The following is a 23,633-nucleotide window of genomic DNA, read 5'->3' as shown; positions in this document are numbered from 1 at the left end:
AATTATAATCTAGTGTAACCTTGTTACTTTTGGTTGCAATTATTCACTACTTAGTTGCAACTCAGTTATTACTCTGATTGTAACCGGGTATGATTGCAACTCCTACTGAATAGAAATGCAACCAGTTAGTACTCAATTGCAGCTAGCAAGTACTCACTTGCAACCTAGTTGGTAGATGCACCTGTCCTGTTGCAACCCCAGTTAGTACTGGTTGCAACTCGTTACTACACAATTACTGTTGGTTGCAACAAGTTACTACCCTATTACAAACCAATTACTACTGATTACAACTAGTTACTACTCAATTGCAATACAGTTGCTACTCAGATATGATTGCAACTCAGAATTGCAACTTGGCATGATTATAGTGACCAGATGCATATAATACACAGAGTTATAACTAGTTGCAACTAGGTGGTAGACAGAGTTGCAATCGGTAGTACATTGACATGCAACTTGTTTAAAGGATAAAAAATATATCCATATTGAATCTAGTTTTGCTCAGAATATTTTTTTGAGTCGGATGCAACAAACGGTTTGTCACTCGGGGTTACGGTTTAGGAGAAAATTTATTTCAAAGATTCGAACCAACAAAAAATTCCATGCATGCATGTATTCGCTTAGGCGCGCTGGTTGCTCAAGTTGGTGCGCTCGCCGGCCTGAGTGCATTCTATATATAGGATGTACCCAGGTGTATTATAGTAAAACAGTATATATACACTAGGACATCATACAATATTTTTTTTCCTGTGCCAAATCTACCACTACCGTCTGCCATGTAATGAGTCATGGGTGAACACATACTGCCAGTCCTGGACTATTATATATACTCACATATTTGTGATTTCCAACTGTACTACCACACAGCTCACGATTCAATCCATCTCGGTCATGAGAATCAAATGACGCGAAGAACTTTACACAAATGGATTAGCAGCGGATCGAGCCAAATCTGAACGAGCGACAGCAGATGGGGGAGGAAATACAGGGACAGAAACGAAACCAGCTCATGTCCGCCTAGGAGCTGGTTGGCCGGCGGCAGCCGAAGCATGGAGCGGGCGAGCGGCAGCGGCTGCGCCGCTGGGGCGGGGACGTGCCGTCGCAGGGCGGGCTGGCTAGGGCTCCGTTGCAAGCGGGAGGACGCGGCGGTGGGGCGGAGGGATCCATACCTGCGAAGCCTAGATCGGTGCAGATCTCGCCGACGGCGACTCGCCGGGTGCGCTTTCCTCTTCTTTCCCCTCCCACAAAACGGTTGTGCCGGCGTGGTGGCAGAGATATGGGTCGAGGAGAGATACGGACGCTTATTTGGGTTCCCACTCGACACCGACGCATATTGGGTCTTCGGTTTGCCTGCTCCGTTGGACCATGCTTTTTTCACCTGAACCAACATGAACTAGGCATGTTTAGGTTCGGGTGCCGTAGTGGGTAGGCTGTTGGAGACGGTCTAAGGGTTCCTTGTTTGTTAGAGAAAAAAGAGCATTTAACCTCCTTTATCTTTAATAACTAGGATTTGCAATTTTTATATGGCTAGTAAAAATAGCCGTACGTCGCAACATAATTATAATTTCCTGTACTATCAGTGATGATAGTGGTAGCATGACAGAGCTACGTGTGGGCATAGTGGCCACTGCAAGGTGGCTTAAACCGACGGCATGCATGGCAGCCACGACAGCACACGCGTGCGGTGTCAGTGGCGTGGCAGCCACCATGCAGACCTGGACCGGCACTGCACTACGACAGTGGACAGCATAGTGCTCGTGTGTACATGGCTTTTACGATGGTACGGACATCGCCCGACGGTCACAGTTGAGCTAATGTGCAACCCTGACTGTGCCCTTAGCGATCAAGAAGAGCGATGCGCATAAAGAAAATATGATTGTGCTATCGATGCTAGCGACGGCGTAGTGGTTGGTAGAGATCAGTCTGACAAGAAGTAGCTAGATCTCGTGAGAGTTAATTTGTTGATTGCTCTACTATCGGTCTACCTCTTATAATTTTGTTATACTTGATGTATTCTCTGTCTTGTCTCGTCATTGCTGTTCTTCTATCCTGTCAAGAGCTCAACTGGAAGTATTTGAAATAGATGAAATCTTAAAAAAAAAGAACATAATAAATGACGAAAAGAAAACTCATAAAAGATGGAAACTTGGGGGAAAAATAAAGAAACGAGGAAAGATAACATGCGGACCAAACCGGAAAAAAAAGAGAAAAATTGGATAGAAAAGAGAAACAATTAAAAGAAACCGAACTGCTGAAACACAAAACGGAGTCACGGACAAATGGGAATTAAAAAGAACTAAACAATAGAAACCAGAGTCACGAACGAAAAAAAGCAAACGAAAAAATTAAAAATAGAAACCAAGAAGATGAGATACGTATACAAATTAGTACTCTTGCTTTTACTATTTGATTAGAACTCCTATTCATGTTATATGGGATCAGAGAATTTATTTTATTAGAATTTGGATTCCTAGCTATCTAGGATAGAATTTGGATTCCTAGCTATCTAGGATAGAAAGATACAGATACATCATTTTCTCTTTAGTTTAGGATTTTTATTAAGAATCATGATTGAAGAGTTCCTTTTGTTTTAGAATTCCTATCTATCTAGATTAGACTCCGTATCGCGCTAGACAAGAGCTATTCTAACTCATGTGAGCACGGGTTATATATATAAGTTCGGATGAAAAAAAAAACTCACCATTGTCCGGTAGTCAGAGGGAGACGGACAAAAAAATAAATAGACCAAAAAAATGGGCTAATATTTTGCCTCTTTATTATTAGGTATAGATTGTGTCGAACTATGCATTTGTGTTGAAACATTGCATTTCTAGTTGCATATTTTGGTGCAAACACATAAACTTTGACATGTAATAATTTTACTTATACACTTGTATGGTTTCTACTAGAACAACTTGGTTATGTAATTCGCGGCGAACTATGTTGCTTGCTAAAATTTTATATCTTTATCTAAGACTTGTTCTAAGTGGTTGTGGACTTCAAAGGATGTGGATCATATGATTTATGCTTCAAAAGATAAAATTATTACATACTCCGTGTCTTATACACCTCGGTTTCCATCTTGTAGGGAAAACTACATCAAAATTTTCTATTCATACATATGTGCACAAAATGAACCCAAATCTATATGCACATATGTAGGGGAGTTTGCCCTACTTGTTTGAATTATCATGACATTTATCGACATCTAAAAATCTGATTTTCATGTCATGGATAAACGACACCAAAGTCACTTTCAAGCCCGAATTATGCCTTTTTGTATGAGGTTGGCTAGATTTCGATTCAAAAGTTGGAAGTGACAAGGTAATGTGAAGCTGTGAACGATAATAAAATGAAATGAAAAGCTTTTTATGAGAGTTTGTCCAATTTTTCTGAATTTTGCACCATGAGAAAATGTCACATTTTAAGAAATTCACCCTTTCTTCTTTATGAATAGCAAGTGATTTCTCAAACCTATGAACAGATTCGTCTCACAAGGGCTTTAGGATCTATTAGCCCTGTATGTAAAATCGATAGAGAAATACTATACAACACCCGGTTGTTTTGGATCATGTGAGCACGTGATTTTTGGGCCCTTGGATCTGACTCCCCATCGGTCGGATGAGTAGATGCCCGAGGATGCGCTTCTGCTGCCGATGCGCCGCCGCCCACGGTGAAAGCTCTAGTTTGGTTTTGGTGAATTGATGAAACTCTAAGTGCTAACCTAGTTCATCTAAGTGATCATGAGATAGGTAGCATTATTACAAGTGGTGAAGCAACGGTGAAGATCATGATGATGGTGATGCCATGGTGATGATCAAGTTCTTGGACATGGAAAAGAAGAAAGAGAAAAATAAAAAGCTCAAGGCAAATGTGAAATTGATCAGAGCTTTTTAGTTTAGTGATCGAGATGCTTAGCGAGTGTGATCACATTTAGGATCGATAACCGTACTATTAAGAGGGGTGAAACTCGTATCGAAATGCGGTTATCAAAGTGCCATTAGATGCTCTAACTCGTTGCATATACATTTAGGATCTAGTGGAGCGCTAACACCCTTGAAAACATTTGTGAAAATATGCTAACACATGTGCCAAAGTGATACACTTGGTGGTTGGCACATTTGAGCAAGGGTGGAGAAGTTGGTGAAGTGAAGGAGGTGATAGTCATTGAAAAACAGTGACCGGACGCCGGTCACGTGGTGACCGGACTCGGGGGAGCAGCGTCCGGTCATTTATAAAATCAGTGGTGTGCTCGGGCTACTCTCGGCCTAAGACCGGACATAGGTGACAAGACTATGGCTGAACACTATTCAGCATCCGGTCCTACTGGCGTGGCGGCGCGCAGAGAAGAGGGGGAGGAGCGGACACACCAGCGTGTCCGGTCATGGTGGACCGGACACGTTCGGTCAAAAAAAAACCGACTCTGGTGTCTTACTGGAAACGACCAGACTCCAATGATGGAGCGTCCGGTCACTTTGAGTAGTGCGCCCGATCGCAACTTAATACGTGGTGCGAAGCAGACTAGCCATTAAGATCGGGCACTCAACATTTGAGGCTGATGACACATGGCGAGCATCGGGCGACCGAACGCTGGAGTCCTGCGTCCGGTCAACCTGATCGACGCATCCGGTCATCCCGTGTTTCACTGGACAGAGAAGCCAACGGCTCTATTCATGGGGGCTCTCTATTTAAGCCCCATGGCTGGCTCAAGCTCACTCTCTTGGCCATTTGCATTGACATAGCAACCTTGTGAGCTTAGCCAAAGCCCTTCCACTTATCTCCATCATTGATTCATCATCTTTGTGAGATTGGGAGTGAATCCAAGTGCATTGCTTGAGTGTTTGCATCTAGAGGCACTTGGTGTTCGTGTTTCGCTGTGGGATTCGCTTGTTACTCTTGGTGGTTGCTGCCACCTAGATTGCTTGGAGCAGCGAGGATCGTCGAGTGGAGGTTGGTGATTGTCTCCGGCTCCGATCGTGGTGATTGTGAGGGGTTTTTGACCTTTCTCCGGTGAAGAGCCAAAAGGTACTCTAGTGGATTGCTCATGGCTTGTGTGATCCTCATCTTGTGTTGTTTGTGCGGCACCCTATTGAGGGTTTGGCATGTGATGCCAATTAGCGTGTGAACCTCCAAGTGAGTGAATCGCCACAACGAGGACTAGCTTGCCAGCAAGCAAGTGAACCTCGGTAAAAAATCATTGTGTCATCATTTGATCCTGAGGAGATTGGTCTTCATTGGTATTCATTCTTGTGATTGATTGGTTCATTCCTCGACTCGGTGGTATAACCATCTTGCTCTCTCTCTTTACATTACTGCAAACTAGTTGTCATGCTCTTTAGTGTAGCTAGTCGTGAGAGCTTGTTAGTTTGGTTAGTGTGGCTCTTTAGTTTGCCTTTGAGAGCATACTTAGTGTAGTGACATAGCCATTGTGTGGATAGAGACTATAAAAACTAGAATTATGGTAGGTGGCTTGTATTCTTAGTAGGCTAGCGCAACACTCGCTTCGCCTCATATTTGTCTAACCGGTTTGCTAAGTGTTGTTGTAGAAAATTTTAATAGGCTATTTACCCCCCCTCTAGCCATTAGGACCTTTTAAGTGGTATTAGAGCCGAGGTCACCATGATTTGAGGCTTAACAACCTTCGGTGTCAAAATGGCTCAAATCAACTACACCAAGAAGCCACCCCAATTTGATGGCACAAATTATCCATATTGGAAGTCAAAGATGACCACACATATCAAGTCAATCAATAGAAGGGTGTGGAAGGTGACAGAAACCAAAATTGAGATTGTCGATCCAGAGAATCCCACTGTGGCCGAAGAAGTGCTTCTACAAAACAATGACATTGCTCAAAGTGCCATTCATGATGCAATTGTTGAGAGAATATTTGAGTAAATCAAGAACATTGAGATGGCTCATGAGGCTTGGAAGAAGTTGGAAGACTCATTCGAGGGCACCAAGGCAATAAAGGGTGCAAAGGCATACATTCTCAAGGACAAATTTGCTAGCTTCAAGATGAAGGAAGATGAGAGTGTGCCGAACATGTTCCATCGGATGGAAGTGCTTGTTAATGATCTCAAAGCACTTGGTGAGAAGGTGGAGGACAAGGACTTCTCTCATAAGTTCTTGAGATGCTTACCCATAAGATTTGGCATGTTGGTCACCTTGCTAGTGAGGACCGGTTTGGACACAATGATACCAAACCAAATCTTGGGAGATATAATGACCGATGATGCTTATAGAGATGATGATGAGAAGGAAGAAAAGAGGGAGAAGAAAGATGACAAGAAGGGTGACAAGAAGAAGAGTGTGGCGTTCAAGGCCACATCATCTAAAGGCAAGGCAAAGCAAGAATCATCAAGTGAAGATGAAGACTTGAGCTTTGATGAGATGGATGATGAGAATATGGCTCTCTTTGTCAAGAGATTTGGCAAGTTCATGATGAAGAAGGGCTACCATGCTAGAAGAAAGAAGTCTTCATCCAAGAATAAGGAAGAGTCAAGAAGGTGCTTCAATTGTGGAAGCAAGGATCATCTTGTTGCTCCATGCCCATACAATAGCGACAATGATGATGACAACAAGAAGAGCAAGAAGAAGGAAAAGAAGGAAAAGAAAGAGAAGAAGGACAAGATGACCATCAAGAAGAAGAAGAAGAAGGGTGGTTCGTATGTGGTCACTTGGGATAGTGATGCTTCCTCAAGTGATGATGATGATAGTGATGATGACAAGACCACCAAGAAGAAGGCTCTTGCAAGCATTGCTATTAATGAGAAGCCTTCTCTCTTCGACACTCCATCATGCTTCATGGCTAAAGCCACTAAGGTACAAACTTGTGATGATGGAAGTGACGAGGAACATGATAATGAAAATAAAAATGAAAGTGATAGTGATGATGATGAACCAACTAAGGATGAACTACTTGACATGCTAGATGATGCTAAAGAACACTTTGACATTAAGAGAAGGGAATGCAAAAGCTTGCATAAGGAACTAAAAGCCCTTAAGCAAGCCTTTGGTGAGCTCAATGCATCTCATGAGAGGCTAAAGGAAGCCCATGAGAAGCTTGGCAAGGCTCACAAGAAGCTTGGAAAAGCTCATTCCTCTTTTCTTAATGAGCAAAATGAGAATGAGCATGTTGTAACATGTGACAAAGGCTTAACTTGTGATATAATTGATGAATCATTCTATAAGACTATCATTGTTGCTCCCACTAGCCCTTCTTGTAGTACATATACTTCTACCTCATCTAGTAGTGATGGTTTTACTTGTGATGCCTCACTAATGGTTGAGAATGAGACTCTCAAGAAGGAGGTCAATAAGCTCACTTACGCCCTAGGCAAAGCCTATGGTGGTGAGGACCGCTTGCTTATGTACTTGGGTAGCCAAAGAGCTTCTCTCTACAAAGAGGGATTGTGCTATACCCCCAAGAAAGGCAAGGCGGCCTTTGCTCCTCACAAGACTAGCTTTGTGAAGAACAATAGTCGGTTTTGCACTAGTTGCAAGCAAGTTGGTCATGTAAAGCAAGTTGGTCATGTAAAGCAAATGGCGCATGAACAAGAAGTCACAAGCTAATGTATCCTTAATTAAGATTAATTCTTTATATGTGCTTACTAAGGGTACAAATGGTGTGAAAGCTAAGTTCATTGGTACACCATGGATGGGCTCAAAGAAGAAAGCCATTTGGGTGCCAAAGAGCTTGGTCACTAACCTTAAAGGACCCAAGCAAGTTTGGGTACCTAAAAAGAATTGATTCTTGTTTTGTAGGTCAATTATAAAGCCGGAGGAAGGCATTGAGTTCTTGATAGTGGGTGCACTCAACACATGTCCGGTGATGCAATAATGTTCAACTCAATCAACACCAATGGCAATGATGGTTATGATAGTATTACATTTGGTGACAATGGCAAAGGCAAGGTCAAGGGGCTTGGTAAGATTGCAATATCCAATGACATGAGCATTTCCAATGTGTTGCTTGTTGAGAGCTTGAACTACAATTTGCTATCTATGGCTCAATTGTGTGATCTTGGATTCAAATGCATATTTGGGGTAGATGATGTAGAAATCATAAGTGTAGATGTCTCTAACTTGATCTTCAAAGGCTTTAGATATGAGAATCTATACTTGGTTGATTTCAATGATAGTGAAGCTCAATTGTCAACATGTTTGTTCACTAAGTCTAACATGGGTTGGTTATGGCATAGAAGGCTTGGTCATGTTAGAATGAAACAATTGAATAGATTGGTTAAGCATGACTTGGTTAGAGGCTTGAAAGATGTTGTGTTTGAGAAGGATAAGCTTTGTAGCTCTTGTCAAGCCGACAAACAAGTTGGAAATACCCATCCTAAGAAAAGCATGATAAGCACTAGTAAAGACTTTGAGTTATTGCACATGGACTTGTTTGGGCCAACTCAATACACTAGCATTGGTGGTAACAAATATGGCTTTATGATAGTGGATGATTATACTAGATACACTTGAGTATTCTTTCTAGTGGACAAAAGTGATGTGTTTGCAACATTCAAATCATTTGTCAAGGGCATTCACAATGAGTTTGAAACAACCATCAAGAGAGTTAGAAGTGACAATGGTAGTGAGTTCAAGAATACTAGAATTGATGAGTTGTATGATGAATTTGGAATTAGACATCAATTCTCAGCCAAGTACACTCCACAATTAAATGGCCTTGTTGAGAGGAAGAATATAACACTCATTGATATGACAAGGTCTATGCTTAGTGAGTACAATGTGAGTCAATCTTTTTGGGCCAAAGCTATCAGCATGTCTTGCTATTGTAGCAACCACCTCTATTGTCACCCATTAAAAGAGAAGACACCATATGAGCTCTTGAATGGTAGAAAGCCCAACATTGCATATTTTTGCGTCTTTGGTTGCAAATGCTATATCTTGAAGAAAGGCACTAGATTGGGCAAGTTTGACAAGAAATATGATGAAGGATTCCTACTTGGATACTCAACTACTAGCAAAGCATATAGAGTTTGGAATTTGGATAGTGGTACTGTCGGTGCGAAAAGTGACCAACAAGTAAATATTTGTAGTTTTGTCATGCGTTGTGATTGGATGTGGCCTAGCACTCAATGACATAGGATTTATATTGGTTCAAGCAACGTGCCCTACATCTAGTTTTAGTTGGTCGGTGACTTTATTCCTGAGCCTAGGTGCTTGAAGTTTGCTATGGGGTTACAAACAAGTAGGAATAAGAAGGGGGGTGTTAAAGGCCCGGTCGGACTTTGAACCGAAGGGCCTTTAGTGACAGGGGCTCTAACGTGCACTAAGTATTGGAGCATATGTGCTGTGTAGCTTTAAAGTTCTAGAGCTATTGAGCTGTTTGAGTCCTCAGGACGTCGAGTCCTTGAATCGTCTAGCTTCTCTTTTTGGGGGAGAGCCAGAACAAGCCAGAGAGAATGTCCCCCAAAGAGGAGAGAGCACATCCCCTTTTATAGTTGAAGGGGATGGCCTTATAAGTCAAAGAAAGAGAGAATGGATACGTGTGCTACCTAGTCTTGTTGCCCATGCTATCGGGTACAAGACGGTCATCGGCACCCACAATACTATTTATGTAAGACGCATGTGGCAGGCTCTACCGTGTTTGCCTGGTATGGCAAACGTCGGCGCCTACAATACTGTTTGTACTCTAACATGCCTAGAAGGTTGCATAGTGCCTGTCTGGCATGGCCCAGTGGCACCGTCCTGAAGGTGCACACGTCATGGTAGGGTACGGTCCTCGGTATTGTGGTTGACTTGAGCGCCTCACCTTATCTGCTCTACCTGATCCCTGGGCTCTCACCGAACGGGTGTCCCCGACCGGTCATCCCCAGTTGGCCTCGACCGTGTTGGTCGGGAAGAACTATGAGCAAAGGTCTGGCGTATCTCTGGTTAGAAAAGGAGGTCAGAGTCAGACCCTGCCCCCACCTTGGCTAGGGCTTTTGGTCAAGGATGGATCATTGTCCCGGTCTGTCATTATGTATATGGGCTGGCTAGAGATGCGAGTGTTGTTGCTACATCATTTGCTGGGCTGAGTTTTTGTAAGAAAGCGGGTCCATTGGGGACCCCAAGTTTATGAACCTGATAGGAGCCCCTGAGCCCTTTTGGGACTTCTGTGAAGTCATGAAGGGGCAGTTTATACTTGTTTTTGCGAGCACACTCGGTGGGTGTAAGATTGTGGGTCGCCGTCAGACGAGACAGAGCATGGACCCAAGGCGTTGGGTGAGATGAAGCACCAACCCGAGTGTCGAGCGTGGCCAAGGGGTCGGGTGAGATGGAGCATGGACCCAGGTGTCGGGCGCGGTCGAGGGGTTAGGCGAGATGGAGCGTGGACCCAAGTGTCGGGCATGGCCGAGGGGTTGAGCGAGATGGAGTGCCAACCCAAGTGTTGGGAGCGGCTAAGGGGTCAGGAGAGATGGAGCATGGACCCAAGTGTCAGGTGCGGCCGAGGGGTCAGGCAAGACGGCGGACCCAAGTGTTGGGCGCGGCCGAGGGGTCGGGCGAGACAGAGTGCCAACCCAAGCGAGATAGAGCACCAACCCAAGTGTCGGCCATGGTCGAGGGGTCGGGCGAGATGGAGCGCCAACCCAAGTGTCAGGCGTGGCCTAGGGGTCGGGCGAGATGGAGCGCGGATCCAAGTGTCGAGCATGGCCGAGGGGTCGGGCGAGACGGTGGGACTAGGGGGTGAGAGCAAGAGCGACGTGGAGGCAGAGCACGAGTCAGAGGAGCCCACGGAGATGGGTGGCGACACAAGTGCCTCCAAGGATGAAGGAGATAGGGGTGTTGTCGTGACCTCGGTGGAGCACCATGAGCCTACGGCCGCATCTGTCGGTGGCGGGCATGATACAGAGATGTGCGGCGACGTTCCTAAGCTAAGGAAGCACGCCACGAGTGAAGACACCACCGTCGAATGAGAGGTGAAGCAGGCGCAGTCGCCACGCTCTTCAGAGGCATCATCGGCTTCATGCCCCTAGCTCCAAATGTGGTGGAGCACGCCGGTCGATTGGGAGGACATGATCGTTCCCCTATGTCTTTGGGGTCAGTGCGTGTGTGCGACCCCCAATAGGGAGATGCCCCGCTAGTTGCTCTGGTGGTTTCACCATGAGCTAGCGGTCGCAATCATTCATGGGGCGATCAGGGACTAGCTAGGTCGGCTCCTCCCTCGGCCGATATGAGGGCTCATGGGTCATGACCCACAAGCGGTCCTCGTCTGATTGGCTTATCATCAGCCGGTCGGGGCTTTAGGGCTCTGCCGCTTTTGTCCAGGTATGCATCCATGCTCTCTTTTGTTCTCATAGTTGAGTTTTTGAGTGTGACTAACCTGCGCTTGTTTGACAGTAGTCAGGGGCTGGTAGGACTAGGAATCTCCCCACCTCCCGTGAGAGAGGAGTGGAGACCCAGCCTACAGCAGGTCATGACAAGCGATAGAGGAAGCAGGCTGGCGGCAGCGTGACCTTCCTTACTGGGGGTTGCATCTTCCTGGCCGGTTGCGAGCATGGCAGTAGCAGCAGTGGAGGTGATGGCAGCAATCCCCATGGTGACAACAGAGGTCGGATCATAGGTGACTCTCGTAGTCCCTCCCCCAATGACTGTGGAGGAGGAGAGGAGGGAAACTAGGCTCCTTGCCTCGCTCGGTGGAGGTGTGCATGGTTTGCCTGCCTGGTTAGAGCTGGAGGGGTTTGGAGAAACCACAACTAGGCCAGAGGTAGTGCACCCATTGGCGGGTCATGGAGTCCTAGTGGTGGACATCCCCTGCTCCGGTGAGGTAGGGACTAGGGTGGAGCCGTTGGCCATCCTACTGTCCCAGGAGCTGATGATGATCCGGTCATCGCATGATACTATGATGGTAGGTCGGGGGTGACTCACGAGCTAGTGTAGCCTTGCCCTGACGAGCCGAGAAAGGCTTGGTTCCTCCTTTGTGATGAGGAGGAGGTGAAGCTCTAGCACCTGCTCAAGGAGAGAGGACTATCGATGGAGTCCAATCTCGCCCTTACCAAGGTGAGGCTGAAGGAGGCTTTGGAGAGGGTTGAGCTCATCCATCAGGCCATGACAGTTGACCTGCCATGTGTTGTAGAGGTAAGTTCACTGCATTTTTTGGTGTTGTCCTTGACTCCTTGGCCTTTCAATGGTTGTCTCAGCATGCCTACTTCTTGTCTCACATGATCTGGAGATGATGTCAATCTGTAAGTCCTGATTTCTTCAGGAGGAGCATGGTCGGATGGAGTTGGAAGCAACTATGTCATGGTGGGTCGATGAGCTTAGGCACCAGCTGGAGTCTACCTGCCATGAGTCCCTAGACCGGGCGGCTGAGGCGATGGGAGCACGGGCGATGGAACTATGTGCGGTCGGGCAGGCAACTATTGTCGAGTGGGAACTCAATGCGGTGAAGGTCCACTTGGCAAAGACCGAGGAGGCGCTTTAGAAGTCCTTGGAGGCTCTAAAGGCAGAGCAGAAGGCCTAGTCGGATGCTGAACAAGAAGTAGTTGTGCTCCGGGGGTAGATGCTAGGGATAGAGGAGTCGAATGCTCGACTGCTTGAGAGGGTGACCCAACAAGAGGAAGGGCTCTCCATTCTCAAAAGCGCCCACCTTGGTATGTATCTGCTCTGCCTTCGGTTGATGCCTTGATTTTTCCTTTCTTTTGCTTCTAAATTTGTTATCTTTTTCTAGAACTGGGTGGAAAGATCAGCCCTTTGGAGCAAGAGCTGGGGATGGTCAAAGCGGAGGTTGGTTGGGGCATGGAGGCACTAGCCCAATCCCTTGAGGAGCTTGTCCCATCCGCCCTTGTTTTTACCCTAATGTAGCTTTGTTTTTTGTCCTTTCTTTTTTGCACCTGCTCATTGACCCATAGGCTACAACCTTAAGAACCTGGGCATGGCCCGCGAGGCTCAGCTACTCATAACCGTAGGTCATGGTGGGGTGTGATCGGTTGGGAGGTGAAAACACAAGTTACATAGGGTAATCAAAGGAACGGAATGCCCTTTTGTTTGGGCAAAAAGTATTACTATATGATAGTAAAAGAGGAGGGTGGTATCACACCCCCATGGAGCCCCCGAGCGACCCAGGCCGAGAGTGCTCGGGCTAGGGTGCTGTAGGAGCAAACATTGAATGGAAAGAGAACGGTAAGACCGAATTTTAAGGGAAGAAATGACGTAACTATTTGATGTTCCATGCATTGGTGAGAATGTTGCCGTTGTCGTCCTTTAGCCGGTAGGCGCCTGGTCGAATCACTTCGGTCATTGTGTAGGGTCCTTCCCATGGTGGAGAGAGTTTATGTTTCTGTTTGGTTGACTAGGTCCTTTGGAGTACGAGGTCACCGACCTCAAGGATCCTCCCCCTAATTTTTCTTTCATGGTACCTGCGGAGAGTTTGCTGGTAACGAGCAAAGTGGATGACGGTCATCTCATGAGCTTCCTCGAGCAGGTCAATCATGTCCTGCTGAGCCTCTGTGGCTCGGTCTTGGTCGAAGGCCTTTACTCTCGGAGCGTCATGATCGAGGTTGGAGGGCAACATTGTTTTGGCTCCATATGCGAGGAAGAAAGGGGTGAACCCTGTTGTAACACCCCAAGTGTTTGTCACCCATTAAGCAATGTGTTTGAGCTCAAACATGACATGTTAAATGGTGATGAAGGTGTCAAGATCAAATCTACAAGAGCGAGCTCCAACTTAAACTTGAGCAACACGCCTTTGCTTGCATCTTGGCCCTTTTCAGATATATACCTAGGTAATGTTGAAGGTGCTTCTTTCATGTGCCTCATATCAATTTCCACCCACATGGCTGATTGGAAAAGCTTCATGAAGTTTAAAAAGTCACATGAAATGATAAGTTATAATCTTTCTTGTATTGCTTTATTAAGTGAATGGAATTATAGATCATCAACCGAACCTTGCTACCTTGCCCAAGTGACTCTACTTACACTCATGAACAAAAGTTATGAAGGGTTCATGTTGAGCAAGGGGCTAGAAAATGCTCCAATAGATCAAAAAGGGTAATTTAAGCTTTATCATGATGCTACTTTGACTTGGTTTGAACTATGGCTTAGAGGGTTTGCATGGTAGTGGAACCTAAACAAAAGTTGAAGTTTGAGTGGAGTAGAACAAACTTTATTTTTGGACAAAGAGCTAGATAAGCTTGTAAGCAAGTCAAAACGAGCCCTCAATTTGGAATCCATGGCTGTTTGGGAGCTCGAAATCTGGCCAAGTCTAGATGACTGAATTCATGATTTTAGTTTTCAGGTACCCCACTTTGAAACCTTGTATCTCTCCAACCAGGCCGAACCAGCTCAACTTCATATAAGCAATATTGGTGTACTCATGTAGCTCTACACCAAAGAGTAATCAGTTGAAGCAATCATCATTACGGTTTGGGAGTTGGGAGAGGGGGAATATGACACTTTCAGTCATTTTTTCAGGCCAAACTGAACACTATCAAGAAAACAATGTCGTGCCGACTGGCGTCGGACACCGCATGCCACGTGGCTGGCCTCGTTAGTTGCATGCTCGCCACGTCTCTCCTTCGATTGGGAAAAACCGAGCCGAGCGCTCGCCCCTCTGTTGCTCTCCCATTCTTTCCCTCTCCCTCTCAGTCTCGCTCGCCATGGCTGAGGCAAGCTGGAGCTCCATTGCCGCCGCTGCTCCTTCTCCTGCAGCCCTCCAGCGCCGCCACCGCCTCTCCAAGCCCTAGGCGGAGCCGAGACCCACCGTGTGCTTGCCGTCGCCGAAGCTCCCGCTGCCGGCAGTGCCATCCTGACGCTGCTCAGCTGCTGCACCACTGCTGCCTACAGCTTGGCTGGCCAGGGCTAGGCACGGCCATGGCTGTCCATGGCCAAGCCCCAGTGCAACCCCTCCTTGCAGCTGTCGGACGCTGGCCTAGCCTAGCCCTCCGTTGTCCCCTGCTGCTCCGTCTCTGTCTGATGGAGAAGAAGGCGAAGGACCGTGGGCTTGAATAAGGGAGAAGGGGGGGATAAGTGAAGAATCCATGACCCATATGAATAGTGCCTTAATGGATCCGTTTCTTCGAGTTTAATTTGTGATTTCTGCAGGGACCCTGAGGCAAGATCTACATCCCTTTCTTTGGTTTTTACTGATTTGAATGATCAACTTTGAAAGTTCGTAGTAATTAGTAGGAAAATCGTAAAATAGTAAATAAAGACTTTTTGGAATAATTATGAAATTATCTATGCAGTAGATCTATAATATGGCATGTTTTAGTTTAAATATTGTTCTGTAAAAATAGATTTATGCAGTTAGGTTTTTAATACTGGTTGTGTTTTGTCTTTTTCATAACTGTAGTTGTTGTGCTCAAATAAATGTGAAATTTTTATGGAGTACTACTAAGGTGATGTTTGATGTCTGGTAAAAATTTCAGAATTTTAGGATTTGGAGTTTAGGAGCTATAAAAAAAAACAAATGCCCTATGTTGCTTTGCTCCTATTCTAAATAGGCCTGCATGTTTGAATTACTTGTCTTAGTTAAGTTATGAATCATGACTTGATGAAAATACATTAGTTGTAGTAATTTTATTAAGCTTTCTAAAAAGTTAAATATCATGATTTTTGGTTAAGTAGATCTTTAGTTATAGTTGCTTAAATCTCTGTGGCTGTTTCTGCCCAAACCCAGACATGATTGTCTTGTTGGTACTGTGGGGCCCTTTTAATAGTAGAATTATCTTTAGGTGTTTATAACAAAGTTGTTTATAATTTTCTAATATTTCTAAAAGTCTAGAACCACATTTATTGTACATGTAGAACTCTAGTTATAGCTGTTTAAAGTGGTATGTTAGATTCTGTCCATGTTTTGGACAGAGATGCATTTATTGGATTAATTGACCTTGTTAACTGTAGAATAATCTTAATAGGAGAATAATAAAGTTGTAGGTAACTTTATAATCTTTTCAAAAAGTTATGATTCATGTTTGTTGGAGGTCTAGAACTCCAGTTATGCTTCTCTAAAGTTGCTATCATATTTCTATACCACTGCTGTTGGGCTGCATGTGCAGTTTTGCTTGTGCAATTATTTTCGTGGTGGAAATGATGTTTGCTGTGGTTGTAGTGAATACCAAAGTTGTATCTAATTTCATAATATTGCTTATGTTCAAATTTCATGACCATAGGCCTGATAATTTAGGAGCTATAGATTTTGTAAGTTCATTGTCAGATTTTGCATGCTCTCTATACGGATCTGAATGATTGTGTTGTTTGACTTAGCTAAGCTGTGAATCATGTCTTATAGATAATAGAAGAAGTGTAGTGCTTTTAATGAGATTTCTAGATTGTTAAATATCACTCCTTTTGGTGGTCTAAATCTGCAGTTATAAGCTTGTGAAGTTGCATGGCAGAATCTGTCCAAGTCTGGACAGAGGTGCCCAATTATGCTTGATTGACCTTGTTAATTGAGGAATCACCTTGTGATAATAGTAAACATGTTTTGGATAATTTAATAAGCTTTCTAGAAAGTCTAGGATCACCTTATTTGGATGTTTGTATCTCCAGTTATGAATAAAACCAGTGACTGTTGTGCCGCTATCCAGATTTCTATACATGTGCTAAGTGATTGCTTTAGCTTGCTCTTGTTTTGGCTAAACATGTTGGTTAGTTCTTGATCAATGCATGGGTGCAATATCTGAACTTAAGTTCACTTGTGTGCCATGCCTAATATGCTTGCTATCCCTCTATAATAGGTTGTGTGATGTTTAGTTAAAATAACTCTAGGTGCCTATGTCTTGCATGATCTTATGTTTGCCTTGAATGCTATTATGTGATGCATCTCATATTACTATTTTTCATATTCATACACTGGCATCTCATCTAGGTACGCTAGATGAACCATGTAAAGGGCGTGATGTTGGAGCCAAACCCGAAGACGGTGTATGGTGGACCTATCCTGAAGATGGAAGGACTAGACAAGTGCTAGGATGAGAGATACTCACCAAGCGAGTGTCATCTAACAAACACTGACCTAGTGTTGGATTCCAGGCAAGCCCCAGAGCATTCTAAGTCTCCCAATGTTTTACAAAATAGGACTTGAGTCCTTTATGATTGATGCATTAGGTTATAAGAGTTGATTGGAAACACTTGATGCATGGAACTACCTTGTCCAGATACACATACCTTTAACCCTGTGTAGGTCCAGGATCGAATATCTGCTTAGCCATGCTTAGACCGATAGAAGTCGGGTGATTTCCTATCACCTGCGAGATATAGGTGGATACCAAAGCACGGTTGGCTATATTTGCTATCGTGAAAAAGAACCATGGGGTAATGTAAATGGAGACTGGGCGGGATGTCGATAGAGAAGCAACAAGACATAGAGGTCTTGGGTGTGGACCTATCCCTGTCTGTGTCGATTAAGGATCGTACCGTTGTTGGCACTTCTGACAAGATTGAACGCATGCCTATCACTTAGCTGGCCGGATAACTCGTTCTGACCGCGAAGCCGAGTGGCTCAACTTAGGTCGGGCCTTGTTCTGTTGTGTGCCCTCTGTGGGGAGCGGATCAATAGACCGTGGGCAAGCATGACCTGAGCAACCTGGTCCAGGACCATGGGTAGGCATGGCTTGAGCGACCTGGCTACCGTTAGTCCCTGATTGTGCAGCGCTGTATGAACCCGCGAAATATGTACCTGAGTTGTACCAAAGGTGACCTAAGGCTGCCTTCGCACTGTATGCCTGGGTTTGTGTTAGGAATAAATTCCCAGCTGGATGAAATCGATTCGAATCGCCGTCTCTCCCGGATAGTGAGAAACTTGGCTAGCTCCAACATCATAGTAATTGTATTATGGAAGTTGATGGTTCAGATAAATATGGAATTATTACACCTGCTATGGTTACTATTGTATGCTCTAAAATGATATACCACATGTTTGGCACATGATAGTTGCTAATCTAGAGATGGATAGTTATAATTAATTTGATAACAGAACTATAACTGTATAATTGAGTTAATCGCTTTTTATACAAAATGTTGTCAAGCTACCTCCACTTATACAGCCTTGCATAATCCTTGGAGTCAATTTATTTCTAGTTTATGATGGGTAAGTCTAGCTGAGTACATTCGAGTACTCAGGGTTTATCCCACCATGTTGCAGGTGAAGTTCTTGGCCTGCTAAAGATGGTGGCTTACCGCCGATGGGCTCGGTGACTCTATATTATTTCTCATCTATATGCTTTTATCTGAGGATGTCACTTATGCTAGCAATGTATTTGGAACCTATATTAATGTAATCATTTGAAAGCTATGTTGTTTTCACTAATCGGTTTTGAAACCCCAACTTGTAATATTATTTGTGAACCCATTTGCAATATTATTTCCACTGCAACTCTGCATATGTGATGTGTATTTGCTTAATCACGCGATCTTGGTTGTGATGTTGATTTACCGAGGTCCTTCGTGATACTCGGTGGACTACCGGGTTTATATAAGTGAAAGTATGCGCGTGTCAATGTGTTAGCGGGGACAGCCGTACTTGATCTTGTATAAATTGGGCGGTTCTATCCCACCTGTGGACCAGTTTGGGGTCGTTCTTAGGCTCCAAAGGATCGCTGGGACCTCTGCAACCCATCGTTCGACAAACTTTTTGAGTCGGTCGAAGATGTGGGGCTTAAGTCCTTGGAGAACCATGCCATTGGCCCGCTCGACCTGACCATTGGTACGTGGGTGTCCGACTAAGCCCCAATCGATCCTGATGCCGTATCCATCATAGAAGTCTAGGAACTTCTTCCCATTGAAGTTTGTTCCATGGTCGGTGATGATATAGTTTGGAACACCAAATTGATAGATGTTGTTGAGGAAGAACTTGATCGCCTCTTCTGAGCGGATGTTGGTGATGGGCTTTGCCTCTATCCGCTTGGTGAATTTGTCCACCGCTATGAGTAGGTGAGTGAAGCTACCCAAGGCCTTTTTGGGGTCCAACCATGTCAAGGCCCCAGACCATGAATGGCCAGGTGATGGGGATGGTCTAAAGCTCCTGTGCCGGTAGATGAGTTTGCCGAGCATAGAACTGGCATCCTTCACACCTACAGACAACCTTCTTTGCTTCTCACAGCATAGTGGACCAGTAAAAACCTTGGTGAAAGGCTTTGTCGACCAGTGACCTTGGGGCCGCATGATGTTCATAGATTCTAACATGGACCTCGAGGAGGAGCTGCTTCCCTTGGTCAGTCGAGATGCACTTCATGAGTACTCCCAACGGACTTTGCTTGAAAAGTTCATCACCGATGGCGATGAATGTCTTGGCACATTGAGCGATTCATCATGCTTCAGTCCTTTCTAGTGGGAGAACCTCCTTGAGGAGGTAGGCAAGTAGTGCTGCTCTCTAGTCGACCGGATCGAGCGCCATTATGGCGATGTCGGCGGGCGATGTCGCCATGAAGGTGCCTGGGTCGGATCCTCCAAGCACTTGGTTGGGGTCGGGGTATGTCAGGAGGTAGGAACCCCTGCATGCCAGATTAGTGTTGGAGTGCGCCTAGATCGGATCCTCTAGAACGTGGGTAGACGACTCGTGGAGATCATTGATGAAGATCCCATTTGGAGACGGCACCCACCTGGCAGCCAATTTTGCGAGAAAATCGGCGGTATCATTGTCCTTGTGGGGGACATGATGCAGTTCAATCCCTCGGAATTTGTCCTCAAGCTTGCGCACCTCCTAGCAATATGCTGCCATGAGAGGGCTCTTACAAGAGGACTCCTTCATGACTTGGTCGACGGCCAACTCTGAGTCGCCGTGGACATATAGCCGTGTGGCGCTGAGCTCGACGGCGATGCACAGTCCATTGATGAGGGCCTCATATTCCATGGCGTTGTTTGAGGCTAAAAAATGGAGATGGATTGCATAGCAAAGCCTAGGGAGATCAGAACTACTCCAGCCCCTGAGTTGGGCGCTGTGACCGACCCATCAAAGTACATCATCCAGTACTCATGGGTGACGTCTAGGGTCAGGAGCTGAACTTCTATCCATTTTGGGATGAAGTCAGCGAGAGCCTGAGACTTAATAGTAGTGTGGGGGATATACCTGATATCGTGGCCCATGAGCTTGAGAGCCCACTTGGAGATCTATCCTATGGTGTCACGGTTGTGGACGATGTCTCCTAGTGGGTATGAAGTGATGACCATGACTTTGTGATCGGTGAAGTAGTGCAAGAGCTTTCAGGTCGCCATCAGCATGGCATATAGATGGCCAATGGGCCTGCCCGACATGGCATGGGCCCATGAAAGCATGGCCTGATGGGGGTTGGGCCGACACGACATGACGTGCCTCCTAGGCCATGCCTCATAAGGCCATGGGCCTAGCCTCTGGCCTAGGCATGGCACTATGGGCCGATTTTCATGCCAGGCCGACCCAAGAAGCATGGCCAATTTCACAGGCCGTGCTAGCCCGAGGCCCACTGGCTATCGACAGAGAGAGAGAGGGGAAGGGTGATGCCGCTCGAGAGGTGTAGGGGGTCAACACCGCTCACCCATGAGGAGATCGATGCCGGATCTAGAGGAGGCCAGCGCGCTCGTCGGATCCATTGCACTAGTGCTAGATCCACCATCGCTGTTCACTGGATTTGCCAGAGAAGGGAGGGAGGAAGGACACGGGGAGTGGATCTGCCATGGAGGAGGAGATCTGTGCCGTCCTATGCTAGATTCATGCTACCCTTGCCCAGAGATGTCTATGCCGGAGGAGAGTCGCCCTGCTCCATGCCGCCACCTCCTTAGGTCAGATCTTGCTAGCCGCTTGCAAGGGAGCATCACCACTGCAAGGGAGTGCCAGATCCCGCCGCCTCCTCGCGAGAGCACCACTATAGGGCCACATGAGCTCCACCGTGGGGGGCCATGCGAGCTCCACCGTAGAGCGCCGCTGTAGGGGCCGTGTAAGAGGGAGGGAGAGGGGCGCCGTTGTTGCGCCGGGAGATAGTGGAGGGAGGGCCAGAGGGAGAGAGAGTGGAGAAGGGAGAGATCGATGGTGCATGAGGGAGAGCAACAACACATGAGGGAGAGAGGGCACCACATCTGAGAGGTAGGGGCTGGGCGGGTAGGCTGGGGCTCTTAGCGAGTAGGCTGGTCGGGCCACCAGTGGGCCACCGGTTCTATAGCAGGCCATGCCATGCCAGCCCATGTGCCTAGGGTAAGGTCTAGGCATAGCCTACTCCTCTAGGCCATGCTAGCCCAGGCCCGCTAGCCACTGAGCTAGGCCATGCTTGGGCCATGCCAAAAAATAGATCTTGGGCCAGGCCGATGGGCTCGGGCTGCATGGCCAACTATGGCACAGCATATAGAAGCTTCTAAACCTAGGGGTATCAAACTTTGGCATCGGAGAGTACCTCACTAATGAAGTACACTAGTCATTGGATCTTCAGGGGGTGTCCTGGCTCCTCCCTTTTGATGACCAGGGTGGCGCTCACAACATGGTTGTTTGCCATGATGTAGAGGAGGAGGGGTTCTCCTTGTTCAAGAGCGACAAGGATTAGGGCCAATGTTAGTGATGCTTTGAGGCTTTCCAAAGCCTGTTGTGCCTCCTCAGTCTAGATGAATGCATCTATCTTCTTGAGAAGTTTATAGAGAAGCATCCCTCACTCGCCTAGTCGGGAGATGAATCAGCTAAGGGCGGCCAAACAGTCGGTGAGCCACTATATGCCCTTTACATTGCGTATAGGGCCCATGTTGGAGATGGTTGTGATTTTTTTGGGGTTGGCTTTGATGCCGCATTTGGACATAATGTATCCGAGCAGCTTCCCCTTTGGAACATCGAAAACACATTTTTTGTGATTCAATTTGATGTTGAACATTCGAAAGGTTTGCGAATGTTGTGGCCAAGTTTGTGATCAGGTCGCTAGCTTGAGCTATTTTCACCACTATGTCATCTACATAGATGGCGATTGTTGGTTTCAGCCGCTTGACTTGGTCAGGCTAGTCGGGCGGGTCGATTTGGTTAGCAAAGCAACATTGCATGCACCATTGATAGATGGCGCCAGCATTCTTTAGACTGAAAGGCATGGTTACGTAGCAGTTCAAACCATACAGGGTGATGAATGAAGTCGCAAGTTGGTCAGACTCTTTCATCATGATCTGGTGATAGCCTGAGTAGGCATCCTGAAAGGAGAGGATGTCGCATCCTGAGGTGGAGTCGACTATCTGGTCTATGTGTGGCAAAGGAAAATGGTCCTTTGGACATGCCTTGTTGAGGCCAGTATAATCAACACACATTCTCCATTTCCTAGTCTTCTTTTTCACAAGAACAGGATTAGCTAGCCAGTCGGAGTGGTATACCTCTTTGATGAATCCGACTGCCAGGAGTTTGGCGTCTCCACGCCTATGGCCCTATGCCTCTAATTGTCAAAGCGACGTAGGCATTGTTTGGTAGGCTTTGAGCCTGGGACGAGGCGTAATGCATGCTTAATGACCTCTGTTGGTATGCTTGGTATGTCAAAAGGTTTCCATATGAAGACATCCCGATTAGCACGTAGGAAGTCAGTGAGCTCGCTCTCCTATTTGGCTAGGAGCTTGGCCCCGATCTGCACCATCTTGGTCGAGTCGGTGGGGTCAATCCCCACTACCTTGGTTTCCTCGATTGGGTGGAAGGCACTCGATGAGGTTAGCTCATTGTAGTCTGGGACTACTAGAGTCGATGAATTCCCGAGCCCTGGGAGCTCGGCGGAGTTGATGATGGCAGTGGCAAGCTCGTAATGCTCATGGTCACATGTGTAGGCATGCGAAAAGCTACTACCCACGATGATGATGCTGTTTGGTCCTGGCATCTTCAACTTGAGGTAGGTGTAGTTGGGGATTGCCATGAACTTGGTGTAGCATGGCCGCCCCAAGATGGCATGGTAGGATCCTGGAAAGTCCACCACCTCGAAGGTGAGGACCTTTGAGCGGAGGTTTGCTCGATCACCAAACATGATGGGCAGGTCGATCTGCCCGAGTGGGTACACCTGTGTCCCTAGGATCATGCCATGGAAGGGAGAGCTCACTGGGCGGAGCTCCGACCGGGGGATGTGCATGGCATCGAGGGTGTCGACATAGAGAATGTTGAGGCCACTACCTCCATCCATCAGCACCTTGGTGAGGCACTTTCTATGTGAGGCAGAACCTCCTAAATTATAGGGCCCATATGCAACTGTTACTGTCCAATGACCTCTGACGACTATGCATATATTCCTGGTAACTTAAGAAGACTGTTGGGAAAAACAGAGGAAGAAAAACGACGACGGTGGCTGGGCTTTATAACACGGCCAAGGACATGAAGATGATGCACAGCAGCTTCTCCATGCCAGCGCGGAGCCGAACGTGGCCACGGGTGCACCTGGAAGCCAGAGGAAGCTCGCCGACGGTGACAGCTGCCCGATGGCACTGTTTCAACTAATTACCGAATTGCCACTCATTTTAAATTCTCAAATTACTCCCAAATTTGTATGGTAACTTAAAAATCTCCAAAAATAAAAGTTGTTCAAAATTCAAAGTTCTACAACTTTGCTTTAATAACCATACTCTAATTCGGTCAACATTTTGAAATGCAAGTTTAAAATCAAAAGGGGACACTTTAAGTACATTTCGCCTTTTGAAATTACTTCAAATTTTATATAACAACTTTGAAAACTCCAAAAACCAACTTTGTACACCTTGATAAACTCTACACTTTTGCTTTTAGGCTC

General features: G+C 46.2%; 1 protein-coding gene across 1 annotated transcript; it reads right to left on the bottom strand.

Annotated features, from left to right (window-relative positions):
• Positions 1–22,466: 22,466 nt before the first annotated feature.
• On the bottom strand, positions 22,467–23,033 carry LOC136526068 (uncharacterized). Its single transcript, XM_066518850.1, has one exon. It carries the CDS (start codon positions 23,031–23,033, stop codon positions 22,467–22,469), a length of 567 nt encoding a protein of 188 aa, XP_066374947.1.
• Positions 23,034–23,633: the final 600 nt, after the last annotated feature.

The sequence above is a fragment of the Miscanthus floridulus genome, chromosome 19 (assembly GCF_019320115.1).
Source record: "Miscanthus floridulus cultivar M001 chromosome 19, ASM1932011v1, whole genome shotgun sequence".
In the NCBI taxonomy this organism is placed as follows: Eukaryota; Viridiplantae; Streptophyta; class Magnoliopsida; order Poales; family Poaceae; genus Miscanthus; species Miscanthus floridulus.
This window is presented reverse-complemented; position numbering and strand designations above follow the sequence as displayed.